Source organism: Lotus japonicus, chromosome 4 (assembly GCF_012489685.1).
Source record: "Lotus japonicus ecotype B-129 chromosome 4, LjGifu_v1.2".
Classification (NCBI taxonomy): Eukaryota; Viridiplantae; Streptophyta; class Magnoliopsida; order Fabales; family Fabaceae; genus Lotus; species Lotus japonicus.
The window spans coordinates 72469153-72490673 of NC_080044.1; the positions used below are offsets into that span (position 1 = coordinate 72469153).

Consider the following 21521-nt stretch of genomic DNA (forward strand, 5'->3'; position numbering starts at 1 on the left):
AAGAAGAGAGATAATAGTGAGAGATGTGATATGTGATGTTGATGGGAAGTCTGATGAATCACTCTAAGGTTGAATGTATCCTTTCTAGTCTGGTGATGGTGGTGAACCTTTGTCTAACGTATGTACTTCTTCGTTGATATATTGTGTGCTCTCTGTCCAGAGACATTTTGATGTTCAAGTTACTAAAAGTATATGTTGGGAATGATTTGAGTAACTTGGTTCATTTGATACTCGATCTTTTAGATAGTGGGGCGAAGCGTTCTGGGTTTGGACAATGTTGTCGGAGTTTCTGTGCAATGTGTTAATTGATTTGTAGCTGATCAAGTGGTTTTTCTTCAAACATATGGATGATAGATCTTGGCTCTGCCACTGTCCATCATCAAGAGTTGTGTTTGGTCATTGGACACTTGGTTGTTGATCTCGAGAGTTTTTAGTGGAAAAGTCAAGGGAATAGCGATTCGTGTTGAGTACAGAGTAGTATAATGGTTCGTGTTGAGTCTGATGCAGTGAGTCATTTGGAAGACATGAATTGGACTGGTGATGTAGTTGTTGTCTCGTATGAGTTGGTATGTATGCTTCAGTTATGGCATTAGATGTTAAGTTGTAACTCAACTTTGAAGTTCAAATTTGAACTACACACCCAAACCAAAATGATGAAAAAAGAGAGTAGGGAAAATAAAATTAGTAAAAATGACTTGGAAATATGTGAGTGCAAATATATATATATATATATATAAAATGTGATTTGAATTTCCACTATATTAATAAAAAGTGTTCTTCAAATATATTGTGATAGTACTATACTTTTGAGTTTTGACCATGGCGGGTGAAAATCAGTGCATGTAACATTACATCGCATGAGTAGGGGTGTTCATCGGTTCGGATCGATCCGATGAAACCGACGAACCGAACCGAACCAAAGTAATTGGATTGGTTTTTTTTGTTATTTGGTTCAAAACCGATCCAAACCGATAAAAACCAATGAAGATTGGTTCGGTTCACGGTTTGAAAAATTAAAAACCAATGAACCGATGAACCGAACCGATGATAAATATTTATTTACAAAATATTTAATATATATATATATATATGTATTTATAAAAGTAATCTTTTGAAGAAATAATGTTCATGTTAGACTTTTTATGTTTGTTAGACTTATTATGTTTTTGTTTTCTATTATTAATTTGTAATAGTACTAATATCAAACACCAATTTAAGCATTTCTACATTGTTAAGTAATTAAGTTGTTGATTATGAATTATGGATTTGTGATTAAGTTATGATTGAGTTATTGATTTGTCATTTTTATGCATTGTTAAGTTGTGAATCATATGTGATTGCTTTATTTTTAAAGTTGTGGAATTGATATTGACAACTAAAAAAAGAAGTTGTGAAACCGATGAACCGAACCGATCCAAACCGTTCATCATCAATTCGGTTCGGTTCGGTTTTGAAACTTTTTTGGTTAACAATTGGTGGAAACCGAACCAATGAATTTTGATTGAATCGGTTTTCGGTTTCACCTAAAACCGGTCCAAACCGAACCGCGAACACCCCTACGCATGAGTGCAACATGAACGTATTTTTAACTTAACTCATAAGAAGTGCTATACTCACATTTTATCTTGGGGCGAATTAAAATATTGCAAACATCAATCCTTTCATTATTATACCATTTAATATTTAATAAATGTGCAGGATATCTACCGTTAATTGTTTTTACATTTGTGAGTGTGATGTGAATTGAGTAATTTCCTATTTAAAATGTTTTGAAACCAAGTTAAACCTCACAAACCTTTTTTACTCATACTCTTCACATTCCAAATTTGTTTTTGTTTAACAAAAAAATCCCAATAAATACTTACTATTTTTTGTATAGGCTTAAAAGCACATTTGGTCCCCCACGAATGTGCTTTGTGCAAAATTAGTCCCTAAACTATTTTTTTAGCATTCTCAGTCCCCCACGTTATCCTCCGCGGCGGCTCCTGGTTAGTAGCTTTGTTCCTTTTCAACTCCGTTCCTTCTGATTATGGATTGTGGGTGGGTTTTGTAGTGGTTTTGAGAAGGGACATTGTGGGTGGGTTTCTTGTGGTCATGATGTTTCTGAGTAAGGGTTTTGGTCAGTAGAGGATTCTTTATTTGGACAGTATTAAAGTGAGGAAGAAATGAGGGGTTGGTTGAAGAGTAAGGAGAGGAGGAGCAAGAATGATTGAGAAGGGAGGAGGAAAGGTGGGTGTGGCTCTCTGCTACAGATTGGGAAAGGAAGGACAAGGATGGAAAAAATGAGGAACTAATGGTATTTTTGTCATTTCAATAAAATTATTGGAGTGCATCATGATAGTTCACTTCTAAAGTGACTCACGGAAGACACCATCCAGCTGAGTATTCAACATCATTATTTGATGGGAGTTAGTAGCAATTAAAAATAATGTGACGGGAAAAAGGTTCGCCAGTCCGCTCATGCTGTGGTTCTAGGAGATCGCCGCGGTTGTTTGACCGGTGAGGGCAAAGGGGCTGCAATTTGGTCTCGTGGGTCAATCTTGTTTTTCTATCACATCATAAATTGTTTTTTTCTTTCTTTCTAATTTCACTTTCTTATATTGCCATTTCTCTTTGCGTGTGGAGTTAAGTACTTATTATTTACTTTTAAAAAAAATACTTATAATAGAAAAATTATGTGGGGCCATAACCCCTCCAAAGTCAAAGAGATGAGTGAGAACTCAGAATTTTGTCCACTTAAATCGGCCACTTCATCACAGTTATTGTTGTACACTTTTTCCATATGTAAGTTTTATACTTGCCTACCTGCTTGGTTTGTTAATCTTAACCAAAGCCTGCATCCATTTTGTTAAAACTTTAAATGTATAGTTAGAGTACCAACAAGGGGTTAGATAAGGATGAGAAACCTCAAGAGTTAGCTCAAGTGGTAAGAGCTAGGGGACATAAGGGTTGAGGAGGGGAAGGTCCAAGGTTCGAATTCTGAAAGAGAAATTTAAAGAGATTTTTTAATTTATTAACAAATAACAACTAACCTTAATATTTGCCTATAAAAAAAGAGATAAGGATGAGAAAAAAAATTTAAACGAGAAGTATATTGAGAAATTATTTGTGTTGACTAATCACGTTTCAAGTTTCAACATTTTTCAATGCACAGTTAAACTCCTGACGGAATCTAAAACCAAGAATAGAAAGAGATATTAATAACGTGTAGTTGAAAACAGTCCATCTTTATGTGAAATGCTGGACGCTTTTATTATTCATATATAAAAAATTTCATATGGAATCCCTGAAATTTAAAGTGAGAAGCTTGTTAAGTTGGAACTTAGTTAGTTGATATTATAATAACTGTGGCGATCAATTTTGAAAAATCATCTGTATTTAGAGTGATTTTTTTCAATGTACATTAGACATTTTATGTAAATTAAATCCTTGATTTGCTGTCAATTTTTTTCTTCTTCTTTGATAGATGTCGTGGTTCAGAAAAATATCCCTCACAACAAATGTCTTTTTTATAATTTGAACTTGTGCTCAAATTCTTATGGGGTCTAGCTTGCTTATCACTTGACCAACACTTTGTGCAAGAGCTACATTTTTTTTGGTACATTGGAAATTTAAACAAACAAACGAAACTACACCCCTATAGTATCCTTGAAAATTAACGGCACAACCCGATTAGGAGGATCCTCAAGGATAGTAAACACGCACTGAGGCGAGACACTCTGCGTAGAAATGTGCAGAGCATTAGCTTCCCGAGGGATATTTCTGAGGCGAGTCTCCCAATCCCTGTCCAACAATTGATGAACATCTGCAAACTCACTAGCGTGAACATGCTGCACGAATTGATCATCCCTGAGTGCCTCCACACACTCCAAACAATCAGCCTCACACTGAACCTTCCTGACACCCATGCTCCAAATGAGCTCAAGGCCAAGTTTAAGAGCACGTACCTCAGCACTAACAAGATCGCCCCCACTCTAACCAGCATAAAAACCTCGACACTAAACACCATTCGAATCACGAACCACAACCCCCATTCCCATAAGATGGTGGTCATGTTTGAAGGAGCCATCTACTGAGAGAGAAACAAAATCAACGAGTGGAGGAGTCCAAGACCTACGAGAACCAACAACATCCTCAAGTGACGTAGCCATAACTAACCAACGCAAATGGTCCCCGTACTCTAGACGAATATAGCTACACACATAGTTCACTAACCACTATTTTTCCCATAAAACCATCTCATTCCTCCATCACCACACCACAGGGAGGCCACAAAAAGGGAAGAATTAGGCCCCAAGACGTGGGACCTGGTCCAAGTTTGTCAGCCAGGTCCTAGAAGTGAGGCCACGCAAGAGCATTAAGGTGCTACCATACCTCTATGGAATACGAGTTCGTTACATAAACAATGTAGACGATCCTCTTTTGGTGAGAACAACGAGGGCAAGCCGCGGATGCCACAAAGCGATGAGAATTAACCTGAGTTGACTCATGCATAACAAGCCAAATGAACACACGAATCTTCTCCGGAGCCTTAATTTTCTAAATTCATTTCCAATCCCCCCTCTAAGCGAGCCAGAAAATAAAACTATTTGTGAAGGAAAATAAATCCTAAAATAAAACTAACTATAAAGAAAACAAATATGAAACAATTAAATCTTAATAATTACATGATATTTCATTAATTACAAACTAAATAAAAAGACAATAAATCACAAATAGATGCAAATAAGAAATTAGACAAACATCTATTTATGATTTATTATCTTTTTATTTATTATTTAATTAATAAGATATAGTTTAACTTATTTAAGTGTGATTCTTGTACGTTATTATAAACACACATCAATATAAAAAATCTTTCTTTACAATCACAGGATAATAACAGATAGCAGATCATTTCACCATTTCATGAAAATCAATTGAAAAATCTAAAAGCTAATCACACAAAGTTTATTCTCATAATTTATTTTGTTTTCAAAACTAATGGTAGAATGTTTTGCAATATGCTTTGAACCAAATAAAGTGATTGTAACAAAAAAAAAAACTAAATAAAGTGATTGCATGAGAAAGGATCCCAAAATCCAACAGTAACATAGTATGATAGTATGGTGAATTCCTGTAACCTTTTTACCACTTTTTAGGAAGATCTGTCTTTTACGCCACGTGAGCCAATTAACCTCTGTTTCATGCTCCTTTTTGCATCTGCAGCAGCCATCAGCCACAGTGTCCTTCTTGTCCAAAGATTAATTAACTAATTGACTAATTAATCAACGTTACTTTTGTATATATAATAACTAACTCTACTACAAAAAGGACAAATCCGTCATATCACGCACTGTATGCTATTCACTACTCTCTCACTGGCACTACCGCAAGCATTCAAGGGCATTTTGGAAACCACACTCTTTATGGGCCAAATATCTCCCACCAACTTCTTTTGTTGGTTACTTTGCAATTCTCACAATAAAAAACACTCAAATCATTATTTTTTGGTTACTATCACACAAACAACAACAAAGACTAATCTTCTCGTCGCAAATGCCAATGAACAACCGACCATGAAATATACTTTAATAATTGTTGAAGAAAAATAACACACTTAAATAATTCACAAAAATACAAACAAGTTTTAACACAACTAGCTGATTGATAGCTGAATTCCTAAAGATTTTGTTCAAGATTCAATTCGTTGCTGACAGTGCATATGGAAAATGATTTGTTGGATCAGTCGGGACATACATACTTGCTTAATGGTCTTTGAGTCTCAAGAAAATTAATCTCATGACGACCAACTATCGGATAAAAAAAAGAGATTAATTTCTATGCACCGACGGTGTAAAAAGTTTTACACCATCATTCAATCACAACCTTCCATTTCCTATTTTTAGATATTCTTAAATTCAAAATTAATTGTAAGCTAACAAAATGGAGGGATGTGATTGAATGATGGTGTAAAACTTATTTACACCGTCGGTGCATAGAAATTAATCTCTAAAAAAAATCACAAAATCTAGTAGATTTGTACATTATTTTATCTTAAATAACTTTCCAAGCTTAATATTTGTTATATAGATTTTTAGTTCCTAATACAACATGTCATACCTACATACAAAGCTTCTTCTATTAATTTATTTTCAATAATTTTCCAATCTACTAAATCTCTGTCAAGTAGATTTTTAATTCCCAATATACAGCATGCATTATTATTATAATTACAATAATGGGAACAAATTAGTAGTATTTTGGGGTTAAATATTTGGTAATTTTGTGAGATATTTGGCGGGTACATACATACATAAATAAAATAAAACCAACTATCTCTCATTCTCCCACCAATAAAAAGGAAAGAAAAAGATAAAACAAAACAAAAAACGCTTTGAAACTGAAAAAGAAAGAGAGAGAAACTAGAGAGAGAAAGCTAGTGTGTGTGTATGTAGAAGAAAAGAAACACAGACCCTGTGTGCGCGTGCGAGAGAGAAAGAGAGAGTGAAACCCCTGAAAATCCCAACCCGTTTTCACACACTCTTGATCGGAATCTCCCATTCTGCGTTTCCGATTCGCTTCCAAACCCTCTTGCTCCCCGGTTTCGTCCGTACAATGGACCGGTACGGCGGGTCGCAGTCGCAGTCTGATCCGTCGCCGGAATGGCCCCTCGCCGCCGGAGAAACCGCCCTCGAAGGTAACTCTAACTCTATCTGCATTTTGTCCCATGCGATTGCTTTGATTGTTGCAGAATGCGATAATGGAAGAAGGAACTAGGAACCGTACGAACTGGGTTTGTTACTTTGTTTGTTTGAATTTGATCTTGATTTTTTTATTTTTGGTGAATGCAGAGCCGGTGTGGCAACTGGGATTGAGTGGTGGTGGTGAATCGTACCCTCTCCGTCCCGATGAGGCTGATTGTATCTACTATCTGAGAACTGGTTATTGTGGTTACGGCTCGCGGTGTCGGTTCAATCATCCCCGTGACCGTGGCGCGGTACTGTTGTTCTTGTGTTTTCAATTTTTGCTTGATGGGTTTTGTTTGTTTGGTTTCTGATGTGATCGTGGGTTTCTGTGTCTGATTGCGTTTGATTTTGGCTGTTTGCACTTTGTCAGCTTGATACTTTTTATTGGTGGGGTTGAGTTCAATACTTCAATTTATTCAATTTTACTTGTTGCATAAGTTGATTTTACTTAAATTGTGTGAGGTTATGGTGTCTGCATTGGACATTCTGATCGGAAGTTTCTTAATTTGGAGATATGTGTTTGTACTGTTGCTTAGGTTATTGGAGCTGCGAGGACTGGGGGGGAGTATCCGGAAAGAGCAGGACAGCCTGTGTGTCAGGTGGTTAATCTAGTTCTGCTGAATTCTCGGACTGCATTTGACTACTGTCACTGTGATTTCTTTCTGTTGTATGAAATAATGTGTTCAGCAGTTCTGTATATGTGTCGAGGGTTGAGTGAAGTTGACTTATGATTTGTTTTGATTGACTTTGAAGTTGGTGACTTTCCTTTTGTGTTGATTATATCTGCTTGTGTGCTTAAATTGCAGTACTATATGAGGACGGGATCATGCAAATTTGGTTCATCTTGCAAGTACCACCATCCTAGGCAGCCATCAGGCACTACTACTCCTGTGTCACTAAATTATCATGGATATCCATTGCGAATGGTCTGTATCAATTTATGTTTATTACATGAAATTATGTTTTTTTTGTGATTGTTTGGGTCGCCTTTTCTAAATCATGAATAAAATTTTGCTCCGGGTTTTAACTTTTATAAATAACTACAGGGTCAGAAAGAGTGTTCCTATTATGTGAAAACTGGACAATGCAAGTTTGGTGCAACTTGTAAATTCCATCATCCACAGCCTGCCGGTGGCCAAATGCTAGCACCATCGCCAGTTCCCTCTGTTTCACCGCTGCCTGTACCGGTGCCTTCACCAGTTTATCAAACTGGACAGCCTCCATCTGGTCCTTCATCACAACAATATGGCGTACTGGTCGCAAGGCCACCTCTGCTCCCTGGCTCATTTGTCCAGGGCCCCTATGGGCCAATGGTATTGTCCCCTGCCATGTACCCTCTCTCCAGCTGGGGTCCGTATCAGGTTGGTTCAGCATTTCTTCTTTACTGCTTACTCAAGTTATATGTGCATTCATTGAAGTTGTTGATCACTTGGTGCAGGCTCCTGCAAGTCCTGTAGTTCCTTCCAGTAGTCCGTCTAATGTTGGTTCAACACAGTTTAATGTTGGTTCAACACAGTTTTATGGGATTACCCATTTACCTTCACTAACAAGTGCCTATGGTGGACCATATCAAACTACGGTTTCATCAATCGGTCCTTCAGGCAGTAGCCAGAAGGAGCACACATTACCAGAAAGGCCTGACCAACCAGAATGCCATTATTACATGAAAACAGGGGAGTGTAAATTTGGTCAATCATGTAGATATCATCATCCACCAGATATGGGTGCGTCAAAGGCAAATGTTAACCTTAGTCCTGTGGGTCTTCCTTTGCGCCCGGTAATTATTACCTTTCAACTCCTTTATACTTTGATGCTTTATATTCATTAGGATTTAAGAATAATATATACATATTAAATATTCCCCTTCCTACTACATTTTTCTGGAACCAGTGATTAAAATAGCAAACTGTTAGGTCTAACAGTATTAACTTCTTAACTTTGTTATGTGCATGCTTTTATGATTGCTTTATGTAGCATTCGAACCTTGTGTGACTGAACTTGAAGTTTACTTTTCAATTCATCATTCAAAACTAATCACAGCAGGAGCTGTTTTTTTGCTGTTCTTGTCCTTTGGTTCTTCTTTAAGGCTAACTATTTTGTGGGATGATAATCATTTATATTTTTATTTTCATGTATCATGCATTAATGTTGGGCTATACATTTCCGTACAATCTCTAGGACCTAACTGAATAATTACCTTTGGATGATTTTACTTGTAATGTATGGAAGTAATAGGGAGTTTACATGGGAAGATCCCCCCCCCCCAAACACACACACAAAAGGACCAAGTGATTTTGAGAATACATTTACTGGATGAATGTGTTAAATAGTGTATTGGAGGTTGTTGGACAATATTTGATTTTTTTGAATCTGTTGGCTGTTGGACATTCTTGTAGCAAAATTTAGGAGATGAAACTTCCTGTTTAGTACTGTCACTCATAACAATGCTGCCTTTTTATTGGAATTCCTATTTGGTATTATTAAGTGAGCATTTGGTCCCTTTCTGTAGGTGTAGCCGTGTAGGTTCTGTTAGAACTTAGAAACATCGTGTATCACTGTGACCATGCCAAGTTTCTCAATTAAATAAAGGACATGTTATTGTTTTCATATTTCTTTTCCAATGAACATTATATCATGTCCTTTGTTTATTTAATTTTTATATATCAGGGTGTTTTTGAGATCCTTTTTCCTCATTGTGTTATTAAATGCATCATATTTTGTTTAACCTTGTGCATTTATTGTGGCATTGCTGGTTTACTTGTTTGATATAGATGTGATAACTTGTTTTTTCCAGCTTAATTTCCTCATACATTGGAGGTTTATCATCTATAAAGCAAAAGTTTTGGCAATCTGAGCATTCCATATTCTCTTCCTTGTTTGTATGCTTGAAATATATATCTATCATGTACTGTCTTTCCAATATGAAGTTGGGATACAGCGATATGTAGATATGGAGTTGGTTGCCATTGGTTGCATTTGCTGGATATCTTTGAGAGTGCTAGTAACTGCTTGTGCTGTAGGTTTTTATGTTTAGTTATGTGCTCATATCACATGCTCTCTTATCTGTTGTTCCTCTCAATGCTATGTACCTATAGTAGATTGAGTTGTTCAAACTCTTTTTTTTCATGAGTAAATTTCATGTCTCATTCTTGTGATTTTGAGTTAGGGGTGCTTCCTATTTTCCATGTTATAGACAGATGTGGATGTTTCATGGAACACTTACCCGTGTTATTTCATGTGGCTATTTATGGCATATGATTGACTACTCTTTAATGATCTTCTAGGTTATTATTTCTGAATCTCTATTAACATTTTGTCTTAGGGCCGTGGTTGAAGAATAGGCAAGTATCTTAATTTATTTTTATTCATTATGACTGCAGTTGTTTAAAGAACTGTTACTGTAATGATAAATTTGTCTATCCAACTGAACTGTTTCTGAAACAAGTTTTTTGACTGCATTCATAAATTTTTTATTTTCAAGCATCCAATGTTGTGTTTGATTATCAGGGGGCACCACCTTGCACTCATTATACACAGCGTGGAATTTGTAAGTTTGGTTCTGCGTGCAAATTTGATCATCCGATTGGATCGCTGAGTTACAGCCCATCTGCTTCTTCCCTGGCTGATATGCCGGTTGCACCCTATCCTGTGGGTTCCTCAATTGGTACTCTTGCCCCATCATCTTCTTCATCAGAGTTGCGGCCTGAACTTGCCCCTGGATCCAGCAAGGAGCCAGTTTCGTCCAGAATGTCTTCATCAATGAGCACATCTACTGGATCAGTTGGCTTGACCTTGTCAACTGCTGGACCCATTTCTCAATCAAGCACTCTGCAATCTGCTCCGAGTTCCAGTTCTTTAGCAACTACAACCAGTGCCACATCAAGTAGCACTGTCTCTCAAAGTTCAAGCTAGCAATGTGAATGAATTCCTCATTATTACTCCTTTTTATCTCAATTTTTGGATCGGCCGTCATTACTCAAGAAGGTTCGTTCTCAAATAGGTTTTATTTTTCAGTTATCCCATTTCCACATTTTCAGGTCTAGCACACATTGCACCAATTATCTTTGTGTTGATATAATCTTTTCTTGGTCATCCCTTTGATATTGAATAAACCATGGCCAACCTTGAGAATTTTAGCAACCTATACACGCCGCACCTTGCTTTTGAATAACTTCGGAAAAATCTGGAAGTCCATTATGCACATGCCCGTCCACGTCTCCGTTTTTGCAGTTTGTTGCACTTATTTATGCTTCAATCTTTTTTGATTTGAGAAATACTCTGTCCGGAGTTTCATTGATCATCATGTGTTAATCTCTCTTCACCTGAACCATTTTCTGTATTTGGGGATGATATTCAAGTTCTGCTTGGAAGATCCTGTTTGCCACTGTTCCCCAATCTAAGATTTACAGTGAAGAGATGTAATCAGGAGACTACAATGAGGCTTCACATTGCTATGTTTTATTATTTTAGATACACGGTGATGTTGTGACAAGTGAAATGCTTGACTTGGTACTTAAATTATTACAGAATACATATATGAAGAAACACACTTAAATTAACATATTTGAATGTGTAATGATCTTTTCTTTCTTCTCCCTTTCCCCCCATAATATTTTGATATGTGTGTTGTAATATGATTGTATTATAAATAGAATGCCCTTTACTCAAGGGTGAAAGTATGAAGCATGGCAATTAACAAAGTGACATAGAATGGAATTCAGATCCCCTTAGTGTAGAGGACTTGGTAACATAACAAATCATCCCGGATTAACCTTGAAGTGAGATATGAAACTGGTCTTCTTGATTTGTTCATAATTTTCCCTTCATTTGTTTTCAATTAAATACACTTTTAGTCTTCCGATCTAGAATTCCCAATCACTACATTTTGATTTGCACAATCATTTGATCCATGAGAAATGCTAACAACGTGTTTCTTTTAATCACACTCTTTTTTACTGTCTGTGATTGGTTTATTATTTTCAAAATCAAACTTGCCTAGTGAATTGGTTACTTTTTAAAAGTGCGTTTTTTTGTTGTTGTTAAAATAGATAAATCCTAGAGAATGCACTGTAGAGTGTGTTGAAAATGCTATGTTAACATTTTTCTTAGATTCATTCATCGATTTATTTAATAGTATTAGACTTACATATTGGTAATGAAACAATTAGTTCAAGTGGTACATATTTGCTTGATTTTCTTAGATTAATGTCTCGCGTTTGAGTCTAGTGTATGAAGAAATACTAAGAGCTAATTTCACCGGGATGTGAATGTTTTCAACTTGAATATGATTGTCTTGAGGATACATGTATATATTATAGGTCCCGTGAAGGCAGCTCAGTTGGTAGCTAAAGGACATGAAGGAGTTTTAAGAAGGAGGTTCAGGGTTCGAATCCTAGAAACAAACATTCTCCCACCCCCACTAACATTACTAACAACTAACATTTGCTTATATGTAAAAAAAAAAATGTATATATTACAGGAAAAAATACATATTGGTATGACATTAATGAGTGGACTTTTGCCATCTATAAAATGAAAAGTTTATACTTTACCGCCTCAGGTGGACAAATTATTAGGCGAGGGAGAAATAGTTGATGAATGATTATAAGGAACTAGAGATGCCGGTGTTGGAAGAAGTGTCACTTTAGCTCGTCTTTTTTATGGTCATTTTAGTTTTTATTTACCGCACTCAATTTTACTAAATTCAATTTGTCATCCACGTAAACACTAAGTTTTTAGCCAAAACCAGAGCTGAATTCAATCAAAAAGGATTATGGTTAGGTTAGTCAGTTCAATTGGATCTAAAAAGTTTTCAGGCCTTTAAACAAAAAAACCTCTCCCCCCTTCCTTCCATCATTCAAATGAGTAAAGTGGCACATTTCAAACTATTCTTCAGCATTTATTTCTTTTCTTCTAAAATCTATCAATCCAAACTATATGTCCGGTTATTAAAGTTTTCATTAATGACCTAAGGCAGGATAGGAAAGAGCTAAATCAAATCATTTTCAAAGGGCTCCTCTACAGTGGGTTTGTCTCTAAACCAAACAAGTAAAGATTGTACAAGTACAATGAGTCATGAGTCTACACCAATGGCCCAGACAAATCAAAACATGTCAAAACTGAAGCCACTATCCCCCTTTATTTTTCTATTTATTCATGCACTGTAATTTTCTAAAATACTCTTATAATTTGAATCGTTCCAAATTTTAGATTCTAGAATCTATTTTTATTTTTTTTGTTACGGATTACTTCTGCAAGCATGGAGTGAGTATACGTTCTGATATGTATTCTAAGGTTCCGAAAACTATAATCTAGTTGTTTAATTATCTTAATAACACAACACTACCGATAAGAATATTTAGTTTTAAATTAGCTAGTTCTACACTATGTATTATAAGTTTCTTTGTTGGTTTTTTAAAAATTTCTTCCCCTATGTCTCTCACCATGGCAAAGTTTCATCGTGCAGGAATATTGCCCGGTAGATTATATGAATAACTTAGTGCACCATCCTCTGATCCGTCGGCATTGGTGCTAGCTGGTATTAGCACTTAATTTGAAGTAAAATGTGAACACAATTTTTTTTATGAGTTGAACTGAACCTTTTTTCACGTTAACTCAATTAATACTCAAACACAAACTAAAATAGAAAACGTGAAAGGAATGTAATGTTGGTGTATTGAGGGAAACCTAAGAACACACACTACATAACGAATAATGTTTTATTCACACCTCTTTTTGAGGTGGAGAAAGCCAGAGAGTAGGGGTGGAAATAGGTCAGGCGGCTCGTCAGGGGCCTATGGCTTGGCTCGTTAGAGGCTCGCTCGGCTCGGCTCAGCTCGTTTATTAAAAAGGTCAGGCTAAGGCTTTTTTAAAAGCTTGATTAACCAAAAAGGTCAGGCCCAAACTATTAAAAAAGCCTATTTGGCCTAACAAGTCGGCCTATTTATATATTATTTGATTTTTTTTAAACTGATGTATACTTTAGTATAAAACAAAACCCTAAGTTCCTACCCTAACCTAGATTAGAAAGGTTCCAGATATATTCAACATGGCACATCATCAACCGCACAGGACGTAGGGTGCAGCCGGCCACCACTGCCGGTCTGCCGCTGCCAAGTCCACCTCTCCTCCAAACCGCAAGTCACCACTCACCACCACCGTTTTACAAGAATTGCAGGTGTCTATTTTATTTAAAAAGAAAGTGCAATGATATATAAAAGGCTTATTAGCCCGCCAGCCTAATGACATTCTTTTAATATAATTGTCAGTTAAATATGCTTTTAAGCAGGCTTGTAGGCCAGGCCAGGCCTTAGAAAAGGCCAGGCCAAGCCGTAAAATTTGGCCTATTAATAGGCCACAGGCCAGGCTTGGGCCACGAAAAAAGAATGCAGGTCAGGCCTAGGCCACTCAAAGCTCGGCTCGGCCCGGCCTATTTCCATCCCTACCAGAGAGGTGAAATGAGGAGAGAGATATAAAGAAAAGAAAAAGTAAGAGAGAAAAAGTATGAGATGTGATAGATGATAAGATGAGAGAGATAGAAATAAAAAGAGGTGGAAATGAAGTGTTTAAAAAATGAGATGTGTACATATCATTATTGTTACCTAACTATTCAAAGTCCTTAACTAATTTTACTATTTTAGACTTCAATGTCATTTGTAGTGATCAAATTCTTATATCTCTCACTCTAAAAACCAACAGAATAGTTAATTTATGTGGTATAGTTTAATTCCTCTTAATAAGGGAAATTATTTTTCGTTTGAATAGTGCGGAAAAAAAAAAGTTGTACTGAGAGCTAGTAAAAGCCAATTTGATTACAGTTTTTAAAAACTATTTTTACTTTTAAAAACTAAAAATTTAAAAAACTATTTGTTTTAAAAAATTGTTTCCAAAAACGGTTCCCAATTTCAGTTTTTAAAACTAAAATACCGAAACAACTAAAATATATTTCTGTTTCAGTTTTTAATTTTCAGATTAAAATTTTTTAATATTGAAAAACATTTAATTCAAATCGTTTTCAGAAATTACAATCAAACAAACTAAATGTTTTTGCCTTGAAAATAATTAGATTTAACAATGAATTCATGTGACTTAAAAAAATGTCTCTACAAAAAAAAGTGGAAATCTAACTTTTTTCGTGGGGTACCATGAACAGTGAACACAAGGCTTCAATTGGATCACTTGCTAATGGTAAAAGCTGCCAGTTAACTACAATAGATATTAGATACTAACAAAAAGTGTGCTTAGATCCTGCCTGGTTGTCCTGCTTCTACAAGTTCCTTTTCCTAACCATGATACTGCTTCAAATACCAATAATGTGTTGAGGACTAAACCTCCATTGTGGAACTATTTGAGAAAAGGGAAATGGTCAAAGAAGAAAAAGAAGGAAAAGCACTTATCTTATCAATCAGTAGTCAGCAAAAGGGAATGTACTGCAACTGCAAGCAATAGATTAGAATCGCGGGTTACTGGCTACACAATATATCTTTCTGTGAACCTACTGTTTTTGATGGATAAGTGAGTGCCTTTATTGTAGCCAAAAGTTTAGGCAACTAGCCGGAAAGAAAGTATAAAATCATGCTAGCAATATGCATCTATGTATATAAATAATCATTATAATAACATGAATGATGGGGGCAAGACACAGCATCACAGGAATGACTTTCTATTGATTTGAAAGTGAAAGCAGCTGGTTGTGGTTACTCTGTTTCATTTTTCATTAAATGTATCCATCCATGTTATTTTTTTACTAAAAAATGTTTTGGGATGAAATGTTATTTTTCCATTTTCAAACCTATTTAGTTGGTAAATAAAAGGGAGAAGGACAATATAGCTTTTTTCAGCATCCTAAACCCTCAAGAGCTCACCCCATGTGTGCAATTTTGTAGTTGAATTACAAGAAAAAGGCTTGCTAGACCCAAGTTACAAGACAAAAAGAAAAACAAAACAAAAGAAAGTACAAGTGCATGCAATGCAAGTACACAAGGGAGGACTAAGCTAAGGCTTCAATTATATTTAGACACTTAAATCATGCAATTAAACACATTACATGCCCCTCATTTTTCTATTCATCAATATTTTTTTTGTCACACTCATCATATATCATATCTATTACTTATTTCTCTGCTTCTTTTTCTTTCTCAATCCTTGTTTGTCAAGTGTCACCACCACGCACATGTCTTATAGTCATTTTCCTAGCTTCACTCCTTGATACAAGCAATCATTCAAAGCTCAGAAGAGTGGGTATCCCAAGTCTACATCCCCACCAAAGGGTGGAAATGATGGAGAACAGGTTGCTGATGAAGAAGCAATCTGGTTCATTAGCCCATAGCTTGGACAGTCAGTGATTTGATACTCATATAATGTATCCATGCACCTATCTTCAACCCTTAATGGGTTGTTAAATATAGCTGAAAGTTCATTGGAACTCCAATCCCATGAATGCTGATCCTCCCAGAAACCTTCACTTGGATAAGAAAACTCTGAAAAGCTAGAACGTGGTGGCATTTTTGTGGCTTCTTCAGAGAATGAAGCCATGCCAACATTTAGCTGATTAGCACTCTCCATAGAAATTGTGCTAATCTTTTGATCACTTGAAGTAGGTCTGAAACAATTATCAGGAACTATGCATTCCAGATAACCAGAGTTATTAGAATCATTGGAAAAGAAGAAATTTTCATCCTGAACTGACCCATATGAAGTTTCAGCACATATGGTGTTTGACTTTTTTTCACTGTGAGCATTGTCAAGCTGAGACATGCTATTCTGATTGGTTATTTGTTGTTTTCTCTGAGTAGTGTGAGTGAGTAGCTCTGAAGCTGGCAAGAGAGCTTGAACTCTAACATCATCCATAGGAGTAGTGGCTATAAGAGGTTGGAAATTGATGTCAGAGTAAACAAAGTTGGTTCTTGCTTGGCTTCCTTTCATGGACAGAGCAGCTCTGTCATAAGCCAGAGCAGCTTCTTGAGCAGTGTCAAATGTGCCAAGCCAATGCCTCTCTTTGGTTGAAGGGTCTCTGATTTCAGCGGCATAGCGACCCCATGGTCTTCTCCTAACACCAAGAAACCTTCCTGGTTCTGCTTGCTTCCTCTTACCTCTTCTCTCACCACAAGGAGAAGTGTTTCTTTGAAGAAGAGATAGGCACATTTGGGTTTGACTTGGATCATATGATGATCCTTTGAAGGAGGTTTTAGAGGTTGACATAGCTTGGAAAATGGCAAGGAAAATGTGGATTCAATGAGGTGAGAAAATGTTAAAGGTATTGTTGGAAGTTAAATAGTGCTAGCTAACTGAAGAGACTAGAGAGTGCTACAGAACAGAAGAATGGGGCTGCAGAAGGTAGGTGCAGTGTGAAGGTTATGTTATAATGAATGGGAGAGGTCTTGGGGAGTCTTTAAAGACTGTGACTTGATCATGGGGAGAAAGAAAAAGTAAAATTATTTCATAAATATTCGTACAATGCAGACATCCTACATATATTTAAAGTGAGAAATGAAAAGAATAGAGAAAAGTTAGGAATGTTATATGATAAATATGATAAGAAAAAAAATAAAAAAATAATAAAGTATTTATAGGGTGTCTACACTATTTAGGTGTATAAGTATCGTTCCGTGAAAGAAAAAGACATTTTGCCATGTCATTCCTCGGAAGACCATCCTCAACTTTCCACCCACTTTTACAATCTTTCTTTTTCTTATTTCTATTAAATCTCTTCCTCTCCATTCCATTTACTTAAGGCTTCAAACTAAACAGTGAAAATAAAGATTCCCTTTCAGTTGTCAAGTACTTTAAATGGGGTTCTACACGCTGCACTTGAGTTCATATTTCTTTGCAACAGTCACTTTCCTCCTAGTTCCAATGACAGACTAAAATGTGTTTTCTGTACCTCTGTAATAAGCACAATCAAAGATTCAATAACTTGCAAAATATACCTATTTCATTAGAATTTGAACCAATATTAAATAATGGAAAACTTAGTGAGCTAATTATTACATCAGGTCCATGCAAGGTATTGGGATTTGACAAGGATTGACAAAATTAAATCTTTATGCATATCAGTTCACGTGTCTAGGCTCAGCTAATCAACTAACTGGAATTGACATTCTAATTAGTATCTCTTTTGCATAATAATTGAGTGCACCGTAAACGGATTTTCATCCTAATTCATAAGAAAAGTTATGTTTGCTTTTCATCTTAAAGTGAGTGCTAACGTGTGTTTACACTTATATTGACGGATATTAAAACATAGTTGTTCACCAAAAAAGAAAAACCTTGCCCTGTGATTTTTAATTATGCATGAAGAAATGAGAAATCTGACATACATTTTCTGCCTTAATTTTTTGCTCTAGGCCTGATAGATATTGACCTAATAAGGTTTGTTTTTTGAGATAATACATGTAATGCTGGTTTTTGGAGAGTTTTCCTTGGTGACTTAATGATTGGTACAAATGAAATCTAATTATGCAGGAATCAATCACAGACAAAACCAGAAAAGGAAAACAACAGCTTAGTTTTGTCTACATGCTCCTAGAGAGTCTCAAACGTTTGAATTTGGAGCTGTTTCTAACATGTTAATCTTTGCATGACATTAATTCACTAGCTGCATGTATTATTATGCACATGTGAATCCGCGTTTTGTGCAACATAATCAACCAATTACATCGGAAGGTCTTGTTTGCTTCATGATTTTCAAAGGGAGCAGTTAAAATTATCTCTAAATACACACAGAAACATCTGAGAATTATAGATATTGTATGAGGCTTCCTTGTCTAGTGTTATGTAAACAACCCCACCGGAGTAGAAAAATAAAATGCTCCCTTGTGAAGGGCCCACCAGACAATTAAAAAAATATTTTGTCAACCTAAATGTGAATTTTCGATAATTTTATAGTACTGAAGACTCAATACATCTCACTCACAATGTGACCATTATTTTCTTATTTCTTTTAGTTACCATTCATATCAGATTAAGATGATAAAGTATGTGAATGCTAGAAAATTTTCCAAACCCTGCAATAGTATTTTTCTCTTTTTTGGGAAACCAATTGTAGAATTTTCAATTATGAGTTTATTTGTGTCAAACTGGTCATTATGGCGGTTGACCATGGTCTTAGGCTCTTAGCTCTTCCCTCTTCATAATGCTTTAGCACCCTGATATGATTATCTGGTTCAAGTTAGACTGTCAAGCAACAACAAATCAAGTGTTATAATTGGATCTTCACTGTCATAATCAATTTTAAGTATTTGCATGTTTCTTTCCACAAATTGATTCAGCTCTACAATCAATTATGATATATTTGTGGTGGAATAAATCAATTGTGAAATTTTACAACCAGATTTCATAGTAATGTGCCTTACAATCACCTCTAAGGAGAAGCTACAAAATGTAGTTTATGGAGTTGTCATGCTTTGAAATTGTGTACTACTACTGATCCAAAAACACTATTAATGTGCTTCTTCTAGAGAATTCACATTTGTATTTTCAAACAGAGTTTTGCTTAATCAAATATATTGTTATGCTTGTCTTTCGAACCTATTATAGAGCATCTGCTAACAGCTTTAATCAAATATAGTCGTGTTGGACTATGACAACCTTGAACCTTCTAAGTATACACTGCAGAATTTTAAGGCTAAAGACACAAAATAGATAACAAAAACATTGATCGAGTACATGCTTCATGTGAAATGCCTTTTAGTTAATCACCTTTACTGTCTCTGATCTCCAAAAGCCATTATTTACAAAAAGGCTCTGGTCAAAAGGGCAAATGAAAAGTTTAAGGACACTTGCAACTAGACTCGGATCAAACCGCACCATAAGCTAAAAGCACAGTGGGACACATTGTTATTGATTCACAGCTCCTACAAAGAAACCATAATTTTACTCCTTTTGCAAATCACATGCATATATAACATTGGAAATAGCATAATACAATCATATCAAAATTGGTCAAGCCGTTTTGTTGTTTTTGACAGTCTTTCCACATTGTTTTGCAATTAGTGATGGCAGGTTGGCTCATATATAAACTTGGTTTTAGACCCACGGTGGGTCACCCACCATAAACTTGTGTCACAGAGATTCAACTACAATTTTTCAATATTAAACAATGATTTGTGTTTCTTAAGAATTGATTGAGTTTGAATCTAAGACCCTTGACTCCTCCACTAAAGATTCTAAGAGGCAGAAAGATAGTCTGTTAGCTCCACTTGGACCCCAAAGTGAAATGCCAAAATATTAGTATTGACTATTGAGCAAGGTATCATAGTGCTCTCGTGCACCAATACAACTTAAAATATGAAAAATTTAAAAAATAAAGACTAAACATTGAGTTATTTCCTCTTGTCTTAGTTTTCCATTATGGATGAGTGATTTCTAACATGTTTCAATAAATTTCTCTTTTCTCATAGAAAACATGGAAGCTGTTCATGAAAAAGCTTATTCCTCCATCATCCATTGACCAAATGAAAGAATTATATATTATGTGTTTCATTTTAGATGAAATGTTTTAGAATTAATTCTGATTATAAACTGCAAGTATTATCTCTGTGCAAATTACAAAACTAAACTTGGACATAGTAGCAGATATATACAAGATCATGGGAGGGGCAGAAGAAAAATACATTTCAGAGTGAGTAGGATGGAAAAAACTAGAGGGGATGAAATGCAATGTATGGAAGGCTTTGGAACTTACCAATTAGAAAGAATAATAAAGGTTAGTCAAGGTTCATCTTAAAAGATGTGACTTTCAAACTGGGTTGGCAAAGGGTACATTTTGACAAGGTTCTTTAGACATACCTAAAATAGATGTTTTTCTTCATAATGACCGAACAAGATCCCTATAGAAAGCTCTCACACACTATCTAAGTATTGTATTGTTTTTATGTTTTACTCCCTCCGGTCATTTTTACAAGAAAAACTTATACAAAATCACACAAATTAAGGAAACTAATATTTTTTATAAAATTAACTACTATGCTTAATTTCAATGATGTTTTTTTCCTTTTTACAAGAACAATCATGCTAATTATCATCAATGTTGATCATACCTATTGGGTGCTTGCAATTTCCCTCCTTATTTTTATATTGGGAATAAGTCCCTTTGCATTGGTATTGATTATTTGACTTAATTTTATAAGAGTGTTTAGTATTTTATTTTGTTAAGATGGTCATGAGGGAATTGTGCACATTCTCCGAAATTGGCACACACTTTTTTTGCTAATGTTAAAGGTCATCCGGGATTTAGGGAAAAAGATAACCATGTTTATAAGGACTTGGATTTTGACGGGGGAGAAACTAAACATGGTGTTTAGGTGGGTAGAGACTTTTATTTTTGTTGCTTTACATAAACAAGTACTGAGTTTCTTTTTTATATTACTAATTTTATCTTTTATTTACTACGAAAAATAATCACCTTCAAATTTAATGTTCTCTCCGTTCTCAAACTAATTACCATAGGTTCTTTCATTAATTTAGATCAAATTAAAATAAATGGGCAAGAAGAGGCATGCCATTTGAAGGCTCTTGGAATTATAAAACATAGTTTCTATAAAAGCTATATACATTGGCGGATCCAGGACCCCGGTCAGGAGATTCAAATTTTTCACATGAACACATCGGTAAAAATATAATTAAAAACAACTTTAATATGTTTATACATCAGAAATTATACAAGTCATAGTTGTCCTCTAGGTGATTTTATATTATGAAATCGTTGAACAATTTACATTAACAGTAGCGATCATTTTCTCCCCTCAATCGAAAGAAAACTGAATAAAGTTAAATCTTACATAAAACTCGCAG

At 35.4% G+C, this 21521-nt stretch overlaps 3 protein-coding genes across 3 annotated transcripts; 1 reads left to right on the forward strand and 2 right to left on the reverse strand.

Moving 5' to 3' along the window:
- Positions 1-3629: 3629 nt before the first annotated feature.
- On the reverse strand, positions 3630-4151 carry LOC130713313 (uncharacterized). Its single transcript, XM_057563088.1, has 2 exons — positions 4023-4151; positions 3630-3974 (listed from the first exon to the last, which is right to left on the reverse strand). Exons 1-2 carry the CDS (start codon positions 4149-4151, stop codon positions 3630-3632), a joined length of 474 nt encoding a protein of 157 aa, XP_057419071.1.
- Positions 4152-6355: 2204 nt separating this feature from the next.
- Positions 6356-11318, forward strand: LOC130711219 (zinc finger CCCH domain-containing protein 58-like). The gene is made up of 7 exons (XM_057560743.1): positions 6356-6679; positions 6834-6979; positions 7265-7327; positions 7535-7654; positions 7775-8089; positions 8167-8505; positions 10236-11318. The coding sequence occupies exons 1-7, from the start codon at positions 6598-6600 to the stop codon at positions 10638-10640; spliced, it is 1470 nt and encodes a 489-aa protein (XP_057416726.1). The 5' UTR covers positions 6356-6597; the 3' UTR covers positions 10641-11318.
- Positions 11319-15511: 4193 nt separating this feature from the next.
- LOC130713917 (ethylene-responsive transcription factor ERF086-like) lies at positions 15512-17069 on the reverse strand. The gene has a single exon (XM_057563747.1). It carries the CDS (start codon positions 16926-16928, stop codon positions 15957-15959), a length of 972 nt encoding a protein of 323 aa, XP_057419730.1. The 5' UTR covers positions 16929-17069; the 3' UTR covers positions 15512-15956.
- Between the last annotated feature and the right edge of the window lie 4452 nt (positions 17070-21521).

Coding starts and splice junctions, on each gene's coding strand:
- LOC130713313 (XM_057563088.1), bottom strand. CDS start 4,151: ATGGCTACGTCACTTGAGGATGTTGTTGGTTCTCGTAGGTCTTGGACT. Junction 3,975..4,022: donor TTATGGGAATGGGGGTTGTG/GTTCGTGATTCG, acceptor TATGCTGGTTAG/AGTGGGGGCGATCTTGTTAG.
- LOC130711219 (XM_057560743.1), top strand. CDS start 6,598: ATGGACCGGTACGGCGGGTCGCAGTCGCAGTCTGATCCGTCGCCGGAA. Junction 6,680..6,833: donor CGGAGAAACCGCCCTCGAAG/GTAACTCTAACT, acceptor TGGTGAATGCAG/AGCCGGTGTGGCAACTGGGA. Junction 6,980..7,264: donor ATCCCCGTGACCGTGGCGCG/GTACTGTTGTTC, acceptor ACTGTTGCTTAG/GTTATTGGAGCTGCGAGGAC.
- LOC130713917 (XM_057563747.1), bottom strand. CDS start 16,928: ATGTCAACCTCTAAAACCTCCTTCAAAGGATCATCATATGATCCAAGT.